This window comes from Corvus kubaryi, unplaced genomic scaffold (genome assembly GCF_017639235.1).
Source record: "Corvus kubaryi isolate FWS band 111438036 unplaced genomic scaffold, C.kubaryi_AGA036_p1.0 37260, whole genome shotgun sequence".
Lineage (NCBI taxonomy): Eukaryota > Metazoa > Chordata > Aves > Passeriformes > Corvidae > Corvus > Corvus kubaryi.
The window spans coordinates 3,419,528-3,443,103 of NW_024581077.1; the positions used below are offsets into that span (position 1 = coordinate 3,419,528).

At 39.2% G+C, this 23,576-nt stretch overlaps 1 protein-coding gene across 28 annotated transcripts in view; it reads right to left on the reverse strand.

The window, feature by feature from the left end:
* DLG2 (discs large MAGUK scaffold protein 2) overlaps nucleotides 1–23,576 on the reverse strand; it is a 998,396-nt gene that overhangs the window by 399,536 nt on the left and 575,284 nt on the right. For 5 of the 28 annotated variants that reach the window (XM_042024087.1, XM_042024085.1, XM_042024082.1 and 2 more), the window contains exon 1: nucleotides 23,104–23,436. The exons of the other annotated variants lie outside the window; for them this stretch is intronic. In XM_042024087.1, the coding sequence (XP_041880021.1) occupies nucleotides 23,104–23,421 (318 nt within the window). In that variant the 5' untranslated portion in view covers nucleotides 23,422–23,436. Of the gene's footprint in view, nucleotides 1–23,103; nucleotides 23,437–23,576 lie in introns of those variants that run through there. 28 annotated transcript variants of the gene reach the window in all.

Consider the following 23,576-nt stretch of genomic DNA (forward strand, 5'->3'; position numbering starts at 1 on the left):
CGATGATCCTTGTGAGTCCCTTCCAACTCAGCTTGTTCTGTGAAGCTGGGCTAATACACATGAATGCACACAGGCTCAAAACAGACCAGAAGAAAAGCACGCACCCAGATTTTAGGCATCCTATTTGACCCAGCGGTGTGCTTTACTTTTTTTTCCAGCCTCACTGAGCAAAGATAAAACTCCTTCCAGAGAGACAAAAACAAAATCAAAGCAAAACTGCAGCCATTCCTTCATGGAATCATAGAATCTTTTGGGTTGCAAAAGGGTTCTAAGCCCATTGAGTCCAAATGCTAACCCAGCACCGCCAAGCCCACCACTAAACCATGTCCCTAAGTGCCACACCTACAAACACTGCAACACTTTCTCCAGACCCTGAGCAGGGCCAGAGGAAAAACAATTACATGTGTGATCCTAATTCAAACAATGGAGGGGCTGGATCTGGACTGTACTGGCAACCTAATTATGGTATTTCCTCAAGTTTGATTTTTCCTCCTTTCTTTTCGAAAGTGAAGGCTGCCTTACCCACCCTATGACTTGTTATTTTTAAAATCATGGTACAGCAAGCTTACAAAAATGTTATCCAGTATCTTATTCTGCTATCTTTTTATATAATGAAATACCTGAAATTTGAGTGTAACATTTACACCTGCATGGGGTTATAAAACCCTGCCTCAAAAACACAGAAACAATTGAGCAAAAAATTATAATGCACATGAAGAGAACAAAAAAAAGATAATGAAAAACTAAATGTGAAATAGGCGAATTACTTTAACAAAATTCAGTATCTGTTCAAGAGGTTTATCAGAACATAAATCTCCAAGAATGAAACACCTGCTTCCAGGTTAATCTGTTACACTGAGCACTGTAAACAGCAGCCCAGAAAGGATGGAATCAGTACCAAAGAGTGCTCACCTCTGCTTAGCAAGAGCAGAAGTTACCAAGGCTTACTGGTGTCACAGTTAAAACTCTTCATAGAGAGAAAACAATAAGAAATACAGAAGTTTTAGAGTTTTGGAAAGGTTCTAATAGCACAAATAGCAAAACCACCAATGATCTTGTTTTGGCACTGAACTGGCCATGAGGAGAGCTGGGGATTACTGTGGTCCATAAAATGCTTCAAATTAACTCACTGATCCTGGCTAAGTACATATAGAGGCAAAGCTATTTTGCCAAATGCTTTCACCTAATGTATATACATTTAAGTATATAGGACGAACTTAAAGAAATAAACTTGATTTTGCATATCTGCAACAAACTTCAAATTCAAGTTGGTCTGAGCTGGAACAAAAACGGTTTTGATTTTTATGTCAGTGGAAGTAAACTTCTACCTTAACGTCCTCTGGAAAAGTTTTAATTGATGTCCCAGAGTGCCCCTTTATGTCCCAGAATCTCTACGTGATTAATAAAATTAACTAAATAATTCCAAATATATCACTTGCCCGACAGCTTGTTTCGAACCCTAAATAACTGCAGGACCACTGCACTCACAGTACGTCAGTTTAAAAGATAAACATCCACGTGTGAAGTGCAGCTATCCAGGGCTCACGGGGAATCAGCTTTTACAAGGTTTAGCTTCGTGTGGCATAAAATACATTTCTCAATGGAGATGCTCTGCTACATGAATTACAACTATTTGGTACTCTACTATAGGGCTTGCCAACTGTTTTTAAATCTCAGTTTTCTTATTGATGTCCTTCTGCCTGAGAACCTGGGTGCTCTGTGGGTGGCTTGCAGGACAGCACATGCCAGAACTGCCAGTTTGTCCATTACTTTACAGGCTGTAGCACCCAGCAGGAACATCACAAGCTGCCGAGCTTAGCCAGGGCTCTCCTTGTGAACCTTTGTAATGCCATCAGGTTGTTATTGATAAAAGGGGATGGCCCGTTTTGGATAATGCAATCTTCGTTTAGGATAGATAGTGGAAATATGCAAATGCTATTTTCTTTTTGGTTTTAGGACCAATTTCCCTCATAGTTTAAAAATTCTGTGCAGAGAAAAAAAAAAAAAATCAGTCCAATTTCTAGACTTTACACCTTGTTATTCCTTACTCTGCTACATTCAAGTGTCTTGTTTCAGGAGTATGTCCTACTGAAGCATGAATCTTGTGTCTCTTCTGCCTTCCTTCTGCTCCCTGCTGGATGGAAACAGCAAGGGAGCAGTCAACTACAAGGGGAGAAGCCAGGGCTGCCCTATACTGGACACAGGTGATTCCAGCCAGTGTCACACCCGACCCACCACTGGGGCAGGAGAAACGAGTAATAAGGAAGAAAAGGGTGAGGAAAAAAGGAGCACAAAAGAGAAACAAGCATGTCCTGACCCCAGCTCCAACTGCATGTGTGAGGGACCCCAAGTCTCTCACCTCCCCAAAGGGACTGAGTGGGACCTAAGTGATGGCTAGAGGAGGGGAGTATGTCTGGAGTGAACATGAACCTCACAGTGAGGTGTTTTCCCTTAGTGTGAGTTTGTCACCTTTGTTTCTCAATATCCAACTCAGTAATTAAGTGATTATGTAAACTGGCAAGAAAGTTAAATTCCTTAAGTCGAATCTGCTTTGCCTTCAAAACACCAATTATTCTGAAATTTCACTGTAGAACAAATACTTATTCAGCACCTTTTATTTAGCCATTCTATTTTCTGAAAAAGCTAAAAAACATGTATTGGAGGTGAGACTGGACCAGCAGAAGAAAGCAAAAGAGGAAAGTCTTTAGTTATGAAAGAAAATGTTGAGTACACAGTGTATCCTGTGCAGATGTGAACTCACTTGAGCTGGGCTCTGAAGGAAGCACCTGACTTGTGGCTCTGTTTGCATGACAATATGCCCAAGCTAAGAAAACTGCCTTTTTATAAGATCAGTGTAGCAGAGTAGTAGAAACAATAAATAATAAAATCATGGAATGGTTTGAGTAGGAAAGAACCTTTGAAGCTCATCTAGTCTAAGGCCCCTGTGATGAGCAGGGTCATCTTCAACTAGATCAAGTTATTCAGAGCCCCATCCAACCCAACCTGGAATATTTTCAGGGATAGGGCATTCACCACCTCTCTGAGCACCTGTGCTGATATTTTACCACCACCACCACCGTGAAAAATGTCTTTCTTAGACCTCATCTAATCTAAATCAATCATCTTTCAACTTAAAACTACTAGCTCTTATCCTGTTGCAGAAGGTCCTGTTAAAAAGTCTGTCTCCATTTTTCTCTTAGACCCCTCCAAGTGCTGCAAGGCTACAAAAAGATCTCTCAACAAAGAGAAAGTGGAAGCAGTACCGTGGCCACAAGGAAAGTTGTCATGTAAAAATAGAAACACATGAAATAGCAATTGATTATACTTATAAATATTTATACCCTCAGAGATCCTCCATAAAGAGGCACTTTCCGTGGAGAAGGAAAGCTACACCTACTTCTCCTCACACACTTTATTAAAATGCATTGCTGTTGACCTCTTAATTCTTAGAAATAGCATTAAACAAAAAAATTTCAAAACACCAATGCAACATGGCACCATAGGTTTGGAGAATAATGAACAATGTAAAGGGACTGAACTTGAGGAGAAGTAACAGTGCCAAAAAAGGAGCTCTACGATATGTCATTGCTTAAGTAAACTAAGTGCCAAGGGCCATTTTAAGTCTGAAACACAATGGAAATGACTGGAGAGTACAGCAAAACCAACATTCTTTCAAAGAAGTTGTACAGGACTGTGAAAATACACCTTACTTAAAATTATAGGCCTGGAAAAAAAGAAGGCAATTCCCCTTGAGAAATGATCAAGGGAAAAGCAACCTTGTGAACTTGAAAAAAATAGATTATGGGTGCAAATCAATGGTTAGGACCTATTATGGGTGCAAATAGGACTAAAAAACCAAACTTAACAAAATGGTCTAAAAGCAAAAGGAAGAAATACTAAAAAAAAAATCTTTGATGCTATGAATGATGCTGAAAAGCACTTAATGTCAGGAAAATTATACTTGTCCATTTTTCAATCAATATTTTGCTATTTTTACCATGGAAATATTTTTCAGTTTCATGCCAAGGGCAGCCAAGTAGATTTTATATACACAACTATGTGGCAAATTCAACAACCTATAGTATAGTATTCCTAGTGGAGAAGTTGAAGCTTTGTTGCCTAAAACTCCTTGTACAAACTAAGGTTAGCACTGAAATGAGTACTGTAGGCAGTACTCACATTCTGACAGATGGGCAATGTGACCTATAACGTCTTTCCCCATCTTTACATTTCAGCATTCTGTCATTTCTCAACAGTGTTGTTTTGGCTAGAATTGGATGCAGAAACACTGAGTGAAAAATTAGTGTCTTAAACTGAATTAAAATAGATGGGAACAGTGACTTATCTAGCAGCAAGTAACATGGCCCTTTTTCTCATGATGCAGGCACAAAAGGTAATACAAGGCAGCACTCTGAAACATGACCCTTCCTGGGTGATAGGATATCTTTTAGTAACTGATTTCAAGACATATTTTCTGCTTTGTAAAACACAAACATTTAGGATGCTGCTCTTTGTATACATTATTAGTAGTGACCTGGATAGGACTAGGAAAGTTCTGCACTCTCTGGATTTACTCTGTGAATGTACATAATTAAAAGACACTTATCCCACAAAATGAAACAACTTCCCTCGCACACAAAGACAACATTCACCTTTCACTGTTATCAAACAACAGATGTAACAATCAAAGACATAAAACCTAAAAACTGCCAGAACTGACCCTAACCAAGACTGAGAGGATGGGTTTGCAAAACAATTAGGGGAACTTCAAATGTCACAACCCCCCTTCATGCACTGAACAACATCCCCCAAAGTCTGGAACATTAAATGGCTCAGAGCATCAAGGCAGCCTCTTCCACTAACAATAGTAATAGTAGCAAAACCAGTAACAATAAAAAACAACTCCTGGATATCTGTCTCTGATATGATGGTGGTTTGGTTCTCTTTTTTTAATGGAAAAGGTCCAGGAGAGGGCTTTCAGAAATAAGCTTTGATTACTGTTACAAGGGATAAAGAAAACATTTCCTGGCAAAGGAAACTGAAAGTTATGCACTATACATCAGGCACTAGGAGAGAACACCTGGAAAAGGACTAAGCATAGCATTTAGTAACACAAACACAGCTGTCTGCTTAAGGCAGGAGGCAGGTAGAATACAGGAATCAAAGAGCACGGTCCTGAAAGTATCCAGCTTCAGGAACTCGTATTTCTCTTGTGCCTGTACAACAGCATTTCAACCTTGAAAACAATTCAACATCTATCCCAAGAAACTGGCATTCAGACATGAGGCAGCCTTTCCCCCGAACCATTTGGACAGATCCAGTCTCCTCCTACCCTACCTTTTAGGCACCAATCCCACCCTCCAAATGAAACATATCCCCCTCCTCCAGTAAATTATGATGCCTGCCAGAAATATCACATTTACCATTCTCAGCCTGTTGTAAATCCTGACTTTCGCCATGGGACGTCTGGGAAAAATTAACACCTAATGTGATGGTCCTTTCCAAAAGCTAAGCAACTTCACAGGCAGGTGCACCAATTCTGAGCACTAACATATAAAAACCCCACTGCAGACCTGACCCTGATACTAAATAAATGTTTGGCTGGGAGGACAAGAAATGGGAACATCGTGTGCTTCAGAGGAATGGGAGAAAAATGACATAGAAAATATTACAGCAAGAAGAACACAGAATCTGTGGGAGGCACAAGGTTTTTTAGGGCAGCTGTAACAAGGAGAAAGCAAGAGACTCCAAAGTTAAAGTCAGCCCATCCTTCACAGGCTACTATATGCTTTGTGACACATTTTGAAATGTCTTCTTCAATTATAAGCTCTCTACTCATACACAAACAGTGGTTCAAGCATTTTTTGCTATCAACCCATCTGTTATTGAAGACCCTTTTGCTCACTTATTAGCTCAAAACTGATCTGACACAGTTAGAACTGAATAATTCTTCAGGTTGTTGATTACATACTTAACAGTTTAGATGGGTGTCTCTTTTGCACAGTATTAGCACATTTTTATTTAAAAATACCCCATTAAATTTATATTTCACATGAAATGAAGATACACAGAAGAAAGAAAGATACCCTCTTTATTTTCCAGCAAATTCTACCTGGCTTACCTAACCCAGTCACCAAAAGCCATCTGCTATTAAAATATTTCCAGTGCACATGACATTAATATAAATAAAATAGCTTCTTCAAAATACTTGGAATTAAAAGTAGTAACACATATCGATGTAAACATAGAAGAAATCACTTGTTTTATTTTATACACAATATACAATATTACTGTATGCTATCTGGTGAATAGTAGTAATACCCATATGTTCAACTTATATTTATTCATATTTATTATCATTCTAAAGCCATATCTCATACGTAATATAGCTCTCTTTTTTCTTGATCAGTAAAGTAATGATAACATAGAAATACCGGCAATGTATTTTAAATCCAAGTATACAGAACTATGCATTCTCTTCCCAGAAAATCACCAGCTTTTATAAAAGACAGTTCTTTACTACTCATCCTTTCATCAGAAAGAAACACAGAAGAGCTATGGTCAGAGGTCTGAGTTCATTCAGTTCAACAGAGTTCAGTTCAATCCATTTCCCCCCCAAAAGAAGCCTAACCTTCAGAATTTATATTTAAAAACATGCCTTACTTTAGAGATATGCTACAGTTTTCCTTACCGGGACAAAAGAATCAAATGAACCCTCTTCCCGACTCTCAATAGCTGAAATTGTTTTCAACCAGAGGAGATAGCTTGAAATATCAGGTATTTCAGAATGCTCCATACTGAAAGCTGCAAGATTAGCAGGACTGAGGTGATACAGACTTGCAAAAGGAGGGCTTTGGCTGTGTTACATAAAGTTCTAATTAGATCCTTGGTACAAATTGCTATCCTAAGAATAAAAAGTTAATCAAAAAGCCTCATTGGAAGAATAGGAGGGCAAGATTAGAGCCGAGACAGCTGTTTCACTTTGGGACAATCACACAACTGCCTAACTAGATTGTGTGCCACTATTCAGAAGTGAAAATATATGTGTGAAAATTAAGTGCACCCTTTGTGTTACTTTGGACTAAACTGTTCACATCTGGTTTATGTCAGTGACTCGCAGGAGACCTCTCTATACTGAGATTCTAATGCAGCAAGCACCTGAATATCAGATCTCCTTAATGTCATAGGCAAAATATTTTCACAAAAAGAGGAAAATTTTGAAAGGAACTGAATACAGAATTGGTGTGAGAAAAAGTTTTGCAAGGACTTTTGTAAGAGCCAACCTACAAGGATTTGTTTAATTTGACTAAATCTTAGAAAATTACTCTAATAACCATAGGATAGCTGATGGATGATTTCTTATCTCTCCAAAAAGAAGCAATTCCAGCCTCCATTTCCAAAGAGAGCCCCTGAGAGTTCTCTTTACCTGTTCAGGTTTATATTCCCTGCATTTATGGGGGGTACTGTAGAAATGAAAGGAACAGTGACAGGACCCGAGGGAATGGCCTGAGTTGTGTCAGTGGAGTTTTCTAATAAAAAATAGGAAAAGGTTCTTCCCCCGGAGGGTGTTTGGGCACTGGAACAGCTCCCCAGGAAAGCAGTCACAGCACCAAGTCTGACAGAGCTCTAGATGTGTTTGGACAACACCCTAAGGGAACATGGTGTGATTCTTGGGGATAGTCCTGGGCAGGGCCAGGAGTTGGACTCTATGATCCTTGTCTGTTTTACCCAAAGGTAAAATCCAGAGCACATAAATCTTGAAGACTTCAATAAGGTCACGATTTCAGTCACAAAGGTCTTTTTAGGAGGAGGGGATAGGATATTTGTAGGCTATGTGCTCAGGAAAGTCACACAAAGACTGACATTACAGGGATTTTCTGGAACAAGATGTCATCCTTTGCCAAAGAAACTCTAAAGCAAATCTGAATGTCAGAATTGCTAAGTAGTCATGATGAAATACAGGAAATAACTTGTATATTCCCCAATTCCTTACCTACTCATAAAAATAGGTGTCCAAAAGGAAACAGGACATAATTATTTGTTGAGAGGCAAAAGAGGTGAGAGGAGAGAGATTGAAAACTCCTGTTACAAGGGACAAGGAAACAAGTGGCCTTAAACAGTATGTCGTTTATTCTGTCTTAAACTTTTTTGATTTGTCTCTAGTAAATTCATTTTAGGGCTCCAAATATTCATGGTCAAATTGAAAAACAATGTCAGAAGGACCAAAATACTTGACAAATCAAGCAAAGTTTAGAAAATAATACTGATTTAAAAAAAAATAAAGCAGCATTAACAGACCCTACAGGTTTGCCTAGTTTAGAACAAAATTATTTCAAAAACCTTTCACAACACAGCATAAATACATTTTTGATGGACAGATTCTTTAAAAAAATTGAAATAAAAATTTTCAAAGAAAAAAATGGTATGTAACCTAATGTAAAAACTGTAGTTTTCCCAAGAAAACTAACTTCTGAAAAGACCCAAAGAGGACTTTGCAAGAAAACCCATGTAGTTTTGCAGAGTGGAGATGAGGAAAGGAAGACAATAGTGCTGCTTCTCCCCTCTACTTCTTCACTTAAAATTGAGCTGTTTAATGAGAAAATTCTACACTAATGTAAATGTTATAAAAATACTTCAGTATTAGCTAAAATGCAATATCCTTGTAAAGCATATTTCAGAAAATATCTTATTTGACAAAATGAACATGTTCATTTAGTGGAAATTCTGAAATATGTGAACTGTATACACCCAGGAGCAGGTAACTTTTCTTTTCCCTTCAAACTCCTTCCACAACATTCCGTACATTATTTGGTATAAGGGCTTGAACAGGCCTTTGGTTTCACCCAGTACATTTGTTTGCATCAACTGATAGAATCAACTTATAGAATGTTTTAGGTTGGAAGGGACCTTAAAGACTGTGTAGGTCCAATCCCCCTGCCATGGGCAGGGACAGCTTCCACTGGACCAGGCTGCTCAAAGCCCCATTCAAGGTAGCCTTGAACACTGCCAGGGATGGGGCATCCACGGCTTCTCTGGGAAACCTGTGCCAGTGCCTCACCACCCTCATAGTGAAGGATTTGTTCCTCGTACCTAGTTTAAACCTGCTTCCTTTCAGTTTAAAGTAATTCTTCCTTGTTCTGTCACTACACACCCTTGTAAAAAGTCTCTCTCCAGACCTCTTGCAGCCCCTTTAGATACCGAAAGGTGCTATGAGGTTTCCCTAGATCCACACAATTGGTATTATTTGCTTCTCAGAAAAGTAGAAGACTTGACAGTGAGAGCATAAATAACTTGCCAATTCTTCATCAATCTGAAGAGCTAATGTTTAAACCATTATCTTCTAGGACATAAGAGGGATCATTTAATGTGAAAATGGTTGAAACTAGTTTGTTTGTTGTATTGCCTCATGAGCTCATAAAGTAAAATTTAATTTACAGAGTACCTTATCCTGTAAATATGAGAGATCCAAATGGACCATGACAGACACAGTTGAGTCCTTCAGCCAAGCTGGCAGCACCTCTGTGAAAACATCTTCAATAAAGGATAAAAAATGCCAAGGAGAAGAGAATGAGGAACAACCAGATCAGAGCAGTACATGGTACTGCACAGCAAAGAAGGCCCATCCACAAAGAGACCACAGCCGATGGATAAGCCCTTTGCCAAAGAAGCTCTAAAGCAAATCTGAATGTCAGAGTTGCTAGGTTGTCATGATGAAATGGAAATATCAGATATGAGCGATGAAACACTGGAAAAAACTTTCATAAGCCCATGCCGAAGCAGGTACTCCCTCAGATGGGCTGTCCTTGCCTGTGACAGGAACTGATGAATGACTTCTCTAATTTTATTTCAGTTCATGAACTTTCTCTCTCCTGCTTTTCCAATTTTCTCCCTGCCGCAGGAGCAGTGAGAAAGCAGTTCTGTGAGGGCTGCCAGCTGGGGCCAACTCAACCAGTTGATCTACCAGTCCTCCAATTAAAGCACCTTTCAGAACATTTTTCATCATAGTTTTAAAAATTATCTTACAGAATACCTAAAAGCTTTTCCAGTATGTCTGAAAAACCACTACAGACATGTAATACCTCAGGTCAAGGCAGTAATGACAAAACTTTATAATAAAGAACTCATACTGAATAAAGACCAAAGTATGACAAAAGCTGATGCAACTACATCCCATAATAATTTATACAGTTTATACACAAAGACACAATTCTCCCAGTTTTTTCCTTATATTTTTATAGGAAAAAAAGCATTCCATGTTTGTTTATGCCTTATATGTGTAATGCCATTTATAACAAGTATTTACTTCTATGAGAACAAGTACTGCTGTCAATCAAGTAAATGGTAAATAATTCAACCAGTAAAATTACTTTTCATAACTAATAAGTGGGAATAGCCCACTATGTCTCCACCACAGAACTGCAGAAATTGCTCAGCTGTACCTCACCTTTTTGAACCTTTCCAACTGGATTACTGCCTTCCTTCGAACATTGAAATGCTTAATTTTTAAAATAAATCTTAGATAATAGCTTCTATAAAGCCGCACTGGAGTTTTGCCAATTGGTTGTTTACAAACCTCTAACGCATTAAGAGCAAATGACAGAGATAACTGAGTGGTTTACAAGGGAAATATTTGGCATTAGAAGAATAAGAACAATATAGCCATTCAATTTTTCATACAGGTTTATTTATTTATGGTTGCAGAAATATGTGGGCTGTTTAAGTCTGGGGGGTTTTGCTAGTTACTCTTATTTAATTTTCAGTCAAAGGGAAGTAAGGATAGAGTAGTGATTGCTGAGTGCCAGCCCAAAACTCCTGCATCATGATGTCTGCACTTTTGCATCTAATCATCAGAGGCAGAAATAATGATGTATTATTGCTTTCAGACCAAATGATACTCTGCTTACTAACTTTTCCCACTAGTGCTACAGCAGTCAAAGATCAGTCATTGCAGCAATTAAATTTTTTCTTTTGTGTCCTTTAAATTCCTGTGTTGCATTGAATCTGAGTGCAAGATCTCTATAAAAATATTATTTCCTTTCTCCCTTGTCTACCACTTTTGTTGAAACCCCACTGCGGTTTCAAGATAAATTTAAAATTACAAACAAATGCAGAACTAGCATTTTCTGTTTATTTGATATATTCAGTTTTGAAAACATCTTAATTTTAATTTTTTTTAAAATCCTCTCAATTTACATATCAGATGAATTTTAAAAGATTTTTCTTCTTTTCCTTTATTTTTACATAGAAATGGAAAAAACAATAGCATGAATTAAAAAAAAAAAAAAAAAGAACAACTGCAGGTTAGGGTACTTAACTTTTGGGTTAATTTCAACATCCAAAGTACTGCCAGTAATACCAAGTCCCACCAACAGACTGTATCCGATTTATAGGGGAACAGTGTCAAGCACTCTGCTGAACTGTGGTCCATAGCAGTGACTTCTTACTGAACTTCTGTATTTGAAGAAAAATACCTTTTAAAGAAGTTCCAGCCACACTTAATGACTTTTTCTGCCGTTGCTTTGCTCTTACATTTTCAGTATTTTCTCCTCTTCCTCCAAGTTTACCAATTCAGTAGTACAAGAACTGGTTAAACTGTGTTGACCAGCCCAGTACAACATCCCAGCAATAAGGTCAGTTCAAACTGCTGAAAGGAACATACTCTATTGATGGAAAAGCTTGAAGCAGTGTTGGTTAAGTAATTGCTTTGTATCTCCAAGTCAGTATGTGCCTCACTCCAAGAGTATAGCCCTGCCTTCAGCTGAAATTTCTCATACATAGAACGGGCTGATGCAAACTGCCCCACTTCAACAAAGAACCCCACTACCCACTGCATCTTCCTACAGTAACAGGAAGAATCACTAACCTCAAAAAGATGGAAATCCTATCAACATACCCAGGCTCATGGATCCAGAAAGTCATTGAGAATCCCCAGCAAGGGGACTGAGCTTGATGCTGCACCTCAAGGATGGCCACAACCAGCAAGGACCCTTAAAGGTCCAATGAGAACAGATTTCAGATACCTTTCCACATGGATGGGTTAAAACTTAGAGCCATTCAACAAATAGTGCAGGTAGGTTCAGTCTAGCTGAACCTAGTTGCCTGAGGACTCAGGTATGACAAAGGGGTTGAAAATTAAACTCTCCCTCTGTTCAATGTACAATCCACAAAAACATTTGTTAACTTTCCTGCCTCAGCCTTCCCAGTGTGAAATGAAATGAACGTTGACCTAACTCAGAGTTGTATCAGAAAACAAAAGAATCACAAGGCTGTTCCTTCTGAGGCACTTTAAGAAATGTCAAGACATCAGGCAGTAATGACATCTGGAGAAAACAAACAGGATCAATTTTGCTTTCATCACCTCTCCTGCCCCTGGTTGGTTGCTGAACACCAACAAATACTTCATACTGCAAAAAGAATTTCCTGACTCTTTGTAGTTTTATTATTGCTTTTTTTATTAATAAAACCAAAACCTAGCTCCTTTACCCCTCATCCCCTTGCTACCACCAAAGGTTTCTGCTGTGGCAATTCTGTTCCCTTTTGCATTTTGCTGGTTTGCCAGATTTGCTGAACCCTCAAGTGCAAGAGGTAACATGATGAAATAGAAACTGGCAGAAAGTATATTAAAGTTATTATCATCTGAGGACAAATCCTGGCAAGTGAACCACAAGAAAAAAGACTTCCATCTGGAAATCAGACAACAGCATACAGGTAAACCCAGTAATTCCACTACTGTTTTTGGCAACCATTCAAAAATATGAAAATACAGATGAGTTATGAAAAGAAATGTAGAAGTAATGGGACTCTTTAAAAAGAGGACAGAAAGGAGCAAAGGTGAGAAGGAAAACAGATACTAAATTTCAGATACTAAATGCAGTACCAACATGCATTTTGAAAGGGCATTATATAAAATGAGCAAAAGGCAACCTTTTGGTTAGATATGACAAGGGCTACCATCAGAGGACACAAGGACCAAAGAATTATGGATCTGAAGAGCTTTTTAGCTTTTGTCCATTCAGCGAAATACTTCTGCAATTCTGCATTTTCATCCACTACTAAGAGCTGATTCATTCCTTTCTGTATTCTCTGTATGATCAACATGACGTTTTATTTCTTGGTACACAAATTAGTTTAGCTGATAGACAGCAACCAGTGCTTAAAACCAAAATAACTAGGACTGATAACCTCAATTTTCAGCACAATTTAAAATGTAATGTGTGAACTCCAGTTTTGTGCTGACTACATAGACTTAAATGCATCTCAGCTAAAAGAGAAGATCCACTGAGAATAGTGCCATGACAACTCAAAGAAAAAACAGAACACAATATTTTTGCAAATTTATGCCTGCAGAAGTGATCAGATTGCTTCTACATTTATACTTGAAGAGGCTGAGCAAGCTAATAACTGCCCCAGAGGCAGTATATCATGACTCTGCTTAATATGTGTAGTAGATCTACATGTGGTACATTACAGAAAAAGTATGGTGCAGTCAAATCAACCCACAACAAACTGGTATTGCTCCTCTTCATACTTCTACAGGGTTTCACTTCTATAAAATCACTGAAGATTTAAATAATAATTATTAAAAATTATAATAATACTTACAGTAACTTATAAATTTTTTCAAAGTTGTTGTAAATTCTATAGGACAGTTTTTTTCTGAAATGCCCAATGGGACCATAGGAACGTCATGAGGTTCCACAAGGCCAAGTTTCAAGGTCCCATACCTGGGTCAGGGCAACCACTGATATCAATACTGATGCCTTAGATCTTGACCTTTGTGTTTTTCAAATCCTGTACTGCTTAGAGTGTAACTCTGAAGTTTCTTGTGGCCTGTTGGTTTCTGCTCTCTCAGGCTGAGTAGACATAACAAAGCCTCTCCAGGCTTGCACTCCAAGGTCACCCAGACCGTCCTAGGCCCAAAAAATACAATTCAGAGAGCTTCTAAGGGGTGCAAGCGGAGGGGAAATTACATCATTAAGTGAAGCCTTAATTGGAGAATTAACCCTGATATGCAAATGAACCAGAACTCGTGACCTGTCATCCACCTTGGAGTCCATTTTGGCAATAGCCTGTGACTCCCAGGGTGTACCTTTGAAGGCCTTTCAAATAAATACCTACTTTATTCTTTTACCCCTGTCCAGCTGCTGTATCTAGGAGGCCTCTTAAGGCATCAATACAGTCCAGGGGATGAATGGATGAAAAGCAGCTCTGACAACCAGGATTTGGAGGAACTGGTGGATGAAAGGTTGAACACGACTGGCAATGCACGCTTGCAGGCCAGAAAGACAACTGTATCCTGGGCTGCATCCAAAGAAGCTGTTAGAGAGCATCCAAAGGAGGGCCACGAGGAGGGTGAACAGCCTTGAGGGGAAGTCACATGAGGAGCAGCTGAGGTCCCTTGGTCTGTTCTGGAGAAGACTGAGGGGAGACCTCATTGTGGTCTACGGCTTCCTTATGAGGGAAAGAGGAGGGGCAGGCACTGATCTCTGTGGTGACCAGTGACAGGAGCTGAGGGAACGGCATGAAGCTGTGTCACAGCAGGTTTCGGTCACAGATTAGGAAAAGGTTCTTCATCCAGAGGGTGGTTGGGCACTAGAACAGGCTCCCCAGGGAATGGGTCACAGCACCAAGCCTGACAGAGTTCACAGAGCATTTGGACGACACTCTCAGGCACATGGCAGTATTCTTAAGCCAGTCCCATGCAGCACCTGCCTCTACATTTTTGCCTGAGCTGGTGGTATAAAGATCGCTCAGAACACAGAAGTAAATGTGGCAGCATGAGCCCCAGACTGAATAGGAGACCGAGGTTCTGATATTTCTACTACCTTCTTACTGAATATGTAGATAAAAATTAGGTTGGTTTTTTTTCTTCCAAAATGTCATTTGGCCGTTCGATCCTGTGTGCCCAGCTGCAGTCTCACAGAGCGTGACAAGTAACTTCTATACTCTTGACTGCAAGACAGATAGATTTTGATAGAACCCAGATGTGTCTGCTGAGCAGAAAGTGAAAACAGAAAGGCAACAAGTTGTCTCTAAAACTCTCCATTTCTTAAGTGAAACACTATTATTTCTGAATTCTTGGAGGCAGAAATGAGCTTGATACAGTTTCCGCGCTTAGCACAGGGAGGTCCCTGAGCACTGTCATACTGTCAAAACCAAACTGCACACACCAGATTGCACATTAGCGTGACTACCTTTGGAAGAGGCAGCTGTGCTGGATCATGACCCTTGTCACATGCTTCTGCTCTCAGCCTTGTGCGGGCACTAGAAGCTGTGCTAGTGGACATCAACTGGGCCATGAAACAGGTCTCTCAAACATCTTCTCCCCTCCCCGCCCCCCCCCCCCGCCCCCAAAGTAGGTTCTGCTGAATGAAGAAAAGTAAAAACAGAGCTTAGGCCTTACATGTTCAATGAATGTGATCAGCTCTCAGGTAAGTAATGGCCACAACATGAAACTTGGACAAACCAGCACATGGATAAATAGTAATTCCTATTCCTATTTCCATGATCATGAATGCAAGAAATAGCAGTTCAGTATGGAGGAAATATTTATCGGAATTTAAAAGAAAAACAAAGGTAAACAAGGAATTTTAAAAGCATAAAAAAAAGTGTTAAAAGCCTCAGTTTAACTGATTTCATACCTGGGTGCAGCGTAGCTGCTCTGGGAGGGCAGCTACAGAAATCCTGAGACACTACTCCATTCTGCTCTCATTTGAAATACATAACGAAAAACATTTGTCTGATGTTCTGTTTGACCAATTATATGAACAATTTCAGATGCTGAAGGAACCTGCTTCTCCTTGTACAAATACTTAATCAGAAAGGCAAAAACCTGTATTAAAAGTACAACATATCCAAACCAAAACCAGCTGTCATTTTGCTAAATTGGATTTTGCACTGCATTCATGCTGGATCCTGTGACTTAAAAGAAAGCTCATATCAGAATTGGAATTTACAAAAATGATTATTTTGTTTTTCTGATATTTGATTTAGATATTACAGAACCTCTGTTTTCAATACATTAAGAATGCCTTTTCAATCCCTGTATTTCTAACTCTCAAAATGATGGGAGATTTTGAAATTACGTGACTATTGAGACAATTCTTCTGATTAACTATAGTAATTTATGAAAAATACTTACAGAAAAAGGTAAATGAATATATGTTATTTAATTTAGAAACACAATTGTAATAATCTAAAGCTTATTTCAAAGCAAACATAGTTCTTAAAAGCAAAGTAATTGAGTCCATATTCCCTTCTTGACTTTTTTGGCTTTAGTTTTATTATCCTTCATCCAAAAGTCACATGCAGACATTGGGAAACAGAGAGCTAAATTGGCAAACTCTGTAAATTTTGTCATTACTATAACCAGAAACTCCCTTTAGGTTTTTTTGGGGTTTTGTTTGGGCTCTTTTTGTGGCAAAGTCTGATATTTTTATATCCCAGAATAGTAGAGAGAGACGTTTCCAAAAGAGAAATCAATTTTCAGGTTGTGTCTTCAAGTCATGCCAATATAGCTGAGACAAATTCTATCTCAGTCTCAGCCATTGCTCTGTGTCCAGCTATAAGCTGTCATGCCTCACCCTCCACTTCTTTTGTTTTGATTAGACCAAAGCCATCTTGCTGAGTTGCTGTAAAGGGCTTGCATCTTCGAATGCCCATTTAAATGTAGTGGAACATTATACACGAAGCCAAACTAGGGTTATCAGTCCTTATTCCTAATCATTTTATGCAAACCATATGGCAACCATTTCGGGGTTTTTTTCCTTTCAGTCCAGAGAGCATCCAGTTTATCAATCCTGTTGACATGACACAAAAGAGTTCCAGAACCTATAACCTCATGAACCAGTCCAAGAGACAGGAAGACTAAAATCATATTACGTGCCCTGTGCCATCAGAGTACTACAGGAAAGATGAAAGACTTTCCTGTGTTCTAAGTTCCTGTGGTAGCAAAGATCTACTTCGGTGAAAATGCCTGGATAGTTCTAGGAGTGGATTACAAGGCAGAATATAGAAAAAGTGCAGGAAAAATAAAAGGTTTTGAATCCCTTTGGGTTCTACAAGTCTGGCCCTAAAGAAATGCCCCTCTGTTCTCAAATACGACGAACAGTTTATCCATGGGGGAACAAACATGGCAAGTATTAGAGAAAATTATGAATAGCAGAAGGACTATCAGAACACTTGTGCGCTTTTGGCTAATTACCAATGCTACAAAAAAAATCTCAGTCCAAACCTTACAATTCTCTTTCTATGTCTCCTTTCATCCCCCTCTGAAAATCTCAGTAACCAAATTACATGTCAAGGGGAGAAAATGTTCTTGGCTTTTTGGGACATCTAGGAGGAGAAACTTTGAAACATGGGTTTAAATAAATGCAATTCTAAACATGGTGCAACAAATGCAAATTAGGCATTAAGATATTTATGAGCGAACAATCAGCAGGAGCCAAAAAATGTGTAATTAAACTATAAATCATTACTATCATTGGTAAGTACAGTACATAGTACATCCATTTCTGTATTTAAAGGAAAATATATGGAACACCTTGCACCCAAATACTGTCATGATCTGTGTAATCATGCCTATTTCTTAAATTTCTTTGCTAACACTTAATATATAGGTATTATCAAAACTATTAACACTGATAAAGACCTGGTACATTAATAGAAGGAGACAAAATATTATACAACAAATAAAAGAATATCCACTTTTCTTTTACTACCAGCAGCCTTCGCAAAGCAATGCTACATTGTCAATCAAGGCAGGGATTGCTGAATTACCTCTCATGAGATGGTGGAAAATCTGGAATGACTGACACATCTCCAGGTTCCTGAATCTGAAGACCACAAAGCCTCATTACTAACACTAGTGTTTTCTTTTTCCCTTTCTGTATAACAAAAAACCAACCAACCAACCAACTCAAACCAAAACCACCCAAAAATGGAACTTCCAAGTTTAGAGAGAAAGTCCTACCATGGCCTCAGCACACTTAGTTTCTGGAGTTTCTGGCCTTTTCATTGCATACCATTCAGATTGGAGTTACATGAACAACCATTACACTAAGGACACATATTTCCAAACAATTACAGAATCACAGAATCACTGAGGTTGGAAAAGACCTCTGAGATCACTGAGTCTAACCATTAACCTAGTACCGCCAAACCCACCACCAGAGCATGTCCCTAAGCAACACATCTACAAGCCTTTTAAATACCTCCAGGGATGGTGACTCCACCACTTCCATGGGAAGGCCTAACTTCCATGTTACTTCTGACCAGAACTGCTCCCTACATGACTAAAGGAAATTGCTGGCCTCAACAGGCTATGCTTTGATCTCCTTTTCATGCCAAACATAACTGCTATGAATTCAGTAGTAACTGTGATTTCCTGGTTTTGGTAGAAGAAATAGGTTAAACATGGATGAAAAAAATCAAAGTTTTCTAAAACAGCTGTCCTGGGAGAGAATCAGATCTGAATGCTACTCAGAATGGCGCAGACTCATCAAAGTCCTCTGTCAGTAAGAGGGACTAGATACAGGAATGGCTAGAACAATATCACTCATCTTCAAAAGAATACGTTAACAGCTTTTGTATTTCTGCATCTGTACATCTTTTACATGGCAGCTGCACAGATTGCTGACAATGTTTCAATGACCTCACTTCTATGAATGCACCTTGAGGAACAATCCAAGGCAAGATCCTGAATTAAGAGCTGTCATCTAAATCTACTGATAAGTGCATACCACCCTGAGAATGGGATATGAAATTCTTCCCCATGAAAAATTGCCCAGCTACTCCTATCGAAACTTTAATTCAATTTATACCATCCAGCATATCGCCTTGAAGATTAAAAAGAAAAAAAAAAAAGTTTAAAAGCCAATTATTGCTGTTTATTTGCTTTTAACTGCTATTTTACTAGCACTTGAACACACTAGATTAGACTGAAAAGCTTTCCCTTAGCTAACTAAAATAGCTTGATGTAACTTTATAGCCGGGAGGGACTTGCCAGAAGAACGGCCAGATGCACGTGGCAATCTGTGAACTGAAAGGAGTGATCTAAGCTTTCAGAAACACAACCCATGACAAATCATTTCTTCATGCTGCTGGGAGAGCCAGTATCTCTTGGAGTAGACCTTCTGCATTAGTACTGAGGCGGAATGCCTTGAAGAAAGCTCCCACCTCATCCTGCCATGCAAAGAGCTCTCAAATGAAATACTGGACTTTCAGCACTAGCGCCAACGGCCTCCAAACACAAAAGACCATTCTCAGTGGATCCTTCAGAATCTGGCTGCTCACTGCCCTTTTAAAGCCATGCCACATCTATACCCTAGGGTTTAGCTTGCAAGCCTCTACGAGGTAACAAAACACAACAGTGAAGCTATTTCTTCTAAAAGACACTGAGTACAAAAAACCTTTTCAGATATTGATTGTAAAAAAACCCCAAAACACCAAAAAAGTCAAAGACGGCATTGACAGTAAACTATTCAAAAATAGGTGAACATTTACACTTCCATGAAAGTTTTCAAAACAAAACTGCACAAAAACATGCACTTTTGCAGATGACACATCCAGGACACTATCTGCTATGAGATGATTTTCTTTGAGAACATTTCAAAATAGAGGGCCAAAAATTTTACAGCAAATAGATTTAGCTAAATTTCAGTGGAGTCCAATATTGTCTTCTGAACTTGGAAACAGCCAAAGATGGAAATCTACTTCTAAACCTTCCTTCCCCTTCAAAAGGATAATCTTGAGCTCTAGAAATCTGAAAACTCAAACTGGGAAAGTGTTTAGAGGAGGATCTCTTTCATACAGACCACACAAAGTAAAATTTATACTTTGGACTTCCTAAAACAAGAACAGCAACACAAACTCTGCAATTTCCTCTTCAATATACAATCAGGGCAATACAGATCCTATCCCTCTGTCCTTTCTGCACAACGAATGTGTTCATTGCACACCTTCAGCTACACATATATTTCTAATCTAAGTAATTGGTGGATTGCATGTGCCAGCAAACTAGAGGTGCCTATAGGGAAAGTCCATCCAATGTTACAAACCACATCCCATGTTAGAATGGCCCATGGAAAATACCAGGTCACCTCCGTGCCTCTGCAAAGCCCTCTTCCACCCTCAAATTTTGCTCAATTTCTCACAGCATAACAGTGATCTGAAGTATGAAATCCCTGAGTGAATCACACAAATTATACAATTCCATGGTACTAATGGTGCTAGAGATACCCAGTGCACTGCAGAGACAAAAAATATTTTCAAGCAACAGGGACATTTAAAACTTGTCTATTAACTTACTTTTCTTCTTAGTTTTCCCCCCACCCCTTTTTCTTTTAAATAAAGAAACAGAACTGTAAATGTGTTTGTCAAAAAGGAATGGAAGTTAAAGGCCAAATTAAGTCTTGGAATCAAATTTCCATGTAAACATGATTTCAACTCACCTTCAAAATTAGGGGGGTTTTGGTTGGTTTTGGTTTTTTTGTGGTGTTTTTTGTAATTCAAACTTAATTTCTATTCAGATACAAAGAGAACAGTTTTGTACCCACAACGCAACATGACACTATGAGCAAACACAAACATGCAAGCCAGCAAAGCAGAATTTCTAAGACAGTTGAAATATCTATAATACCAGAGTGCCACTCTTTGCTCTGGCATGCTAAAGAAGAAACTGGTAAAGAAAATGGAGCCATGTACTTCTCAATAGAATCAACATTTTTGTCAGAATCAAGATGCTGAAGTACACATTATTAACAGCTGTCTAGTACACACCCTAGGAATGAAGGACATGTGCACTTAATTTGGTACTATAGTACTAAATCAAGAAGCAGTTTCACAAGGTGTTATGTCTTTCCTAAGTCTGAAGAAAGTAGTCTCTCCCAAAAGAAGTCAAGCAGAAGAAAAATCTGCTCAGAACTTTATGTAATAAAACACTCCACACCTTGGAAGCTGCCAGTGTCTTACTTATTTTCACATTTACACATAAGCTGGACATTTAAAATAAATTCTCCATTTTAAAAAAAAATTCTTTAGGATAGCAAATATAACTGTTCCGCTACATCTCTTTATTTTAGCAAGAAAGAAAGATTTCCCCATTGACATGGCCCTCAAAAAATATCACTGGCTTCAACCTGTATCCCCAAACTAAGGAGAAGTATTAAGGGCAGCTCTCTAATGTTTTCTCATACTGTTTCTACGCAATATCACTGATAAAATGATTGTCTAGGTGTATGCACACACAACAATACATGTACACACACACACAAACAAATGTACACACACTCCTCCCTTCCTGCCCGTACTTTACATGGCACTTACTTTGCACAGAGCAAAAGAGATAGTTTAAGTAATAATCTCTCAACTCTACTGCGCTGAAACCACCAAGTATTTGTCCAAGTACATCAGTCCACCCCTAGACACATTGACAAACTCATTACAGACACAACCAAGAAAGGGACCTTCCTAAACAGAGTAAGGTAGTCGGCATTCAGAACATACAGTAAAGAAAGATTCCAAAGCAAAGTTCTACATTAAATATAAGAAGTACAAAAACCTGAATAATTCCACATTATCTAAACACATGAGGATGTGAACACAAAGGTATTAAAAATACTGAAATAACTTGACAATACATCTATAACACAAATATTTAAGTAATCTTAGAAGGGCCTTTTACTTTTTTTAATAATGCTCCTACATTTTCTCTTTATAAATTCTTTACCTTTGAAAACCAAGGAGCTCTTTTCTTGAAGGTATTTTTTTCCCTTCAAGATTTTTCCAAATCAAAAATCCTCAGAGCCCAAGAAAATAGTTAGAGCTTTTTATAATTCAAATTAGAAAAAAGTCTAATTCAATGCTTTATATTATTTTAACATTGGCTTTATTCCAGCATAAATAGCTGTATGTGCTTTGTATATGAAAGAACATATATAAAATACATTGTAGTCACATGCAATATTTCGGTCACTCAAAAATATAACCGACAGCTTAGTTTTTCCATTTCATACTAGATTTGAGGGGGAAAAAAAAAAAAGGCAGCTTTTTTTATAGAACAATCACTTTCAGTCAACAGAGCATCTCTTTTTTAGACCATAAGACAAAATACAGCTACACTATCTGACAATCCTTTGCCTTATTGCTTTTCTGCACAGTGAAAATATATTAAAACCATTTCCATGAAAGAATTGATGTAATCTCTAGAGAGAGTGCACATGTTCAGCGTGGGCTAAGGCTAGTTAACCTCTAGTGTATACTGTATCAGTAAGTAAAGATATATTTGGAAAACTTATTTCAACAATACATTCTGTCTTTTTTATTGTGAAATGCTGACAAAAGCATTTGATGTTGCCATGAGAGAAAGCTTTTGAATAAGCTGGAAGTTTTCTAAGTGAGACATCAAAACATGAATCAGTGGAAGTCGTTTTAATGCTTTTTTAATATTAACCACACTATGAGTGTCACTGAGATTTCTATTTCACAGTGCTGGGTTTCAGTCTAATTGCTTACAGGTAACTGCACACATCATAGACCCTGCTTGGTTTATATTTGAAAATACACTGCCCTGCCATTAAATAAAAATCTATAGATTCGTGAAAGCTAAAGAGCTATTACATATTTATTAAGGATTTCAACTACATTTGAAGTTCCAAAGAGGAGAAACAGGTCACACTTTCTCTTATCAGTAAATCTAACACTCCTCCCCCATGTTGTCTCTTAAAATATAATTTTAACTTAATGCAATGTTTGAAAACAAACTGTTTACAGAAGCTCACAAAATTCATTACACATGGGAGACAAACACGTTAGTTCTATACAGCACAATGGAATAGGAAGTGTGCAGAACCTGGAGGCACAAACCAAAACATTTTAACAAGGAAACCTTTCCAAGAACAGCCCACAATTTTCATAGGCAACAGAGAAGCAATATTCAAACACAGAGATGACCACCCAACAGCTTGCCCTCGCACACAGAATTTCCAGAATAAACCACTAAACACACGTCAAGACACATCACAAAAAGTTGTCGACACCACCAAACCTCACTTTCTTTCCCTGGAGCATCCTCTAAGTCGCCTGGAGAGTGAAGAATCAGCTCACCTGCACGGGGGGGGCCCAGCCGTGGACACAGGCGCACTCTGACCACCACTGCCCCGGGCTGCCCTGGGGCTTGGCTGGGGATCTGGGGGGGCTCTTCCGCACCGTGTCCCACAGAGGGACCAGCTTGCCCCTGCCCTGGCCGGCACCCGCAGGTCCCCAGGAGGGCAGCGCCTGAGCGCTGTGCTGGAGGCCCGGTGGATGCTGGTGCCAGCGGCAGGCGCAGTGGGCATCCCTGGCGGCGGGGGGCACATTCCTGCCGCCGTCCGAGCCCTCGGCGCCCCTGCCACAGCTGTGCTGCCTGGGAAGGTGCGCGTGCATGGCGCACCTGGGGCTCGCCCTGGCCACTGGGCATGGACGCGCTGCCGGCGGCGGGGGCGAGGCGCGGCGGCGGGGCCCGGCCAGCCCGCGGGCAGCGCTGGCTAGCCGGCGCGGCCCGCGGGCTGGCCGGGCCCCGCCGCCGCGCCTCGCCCCCG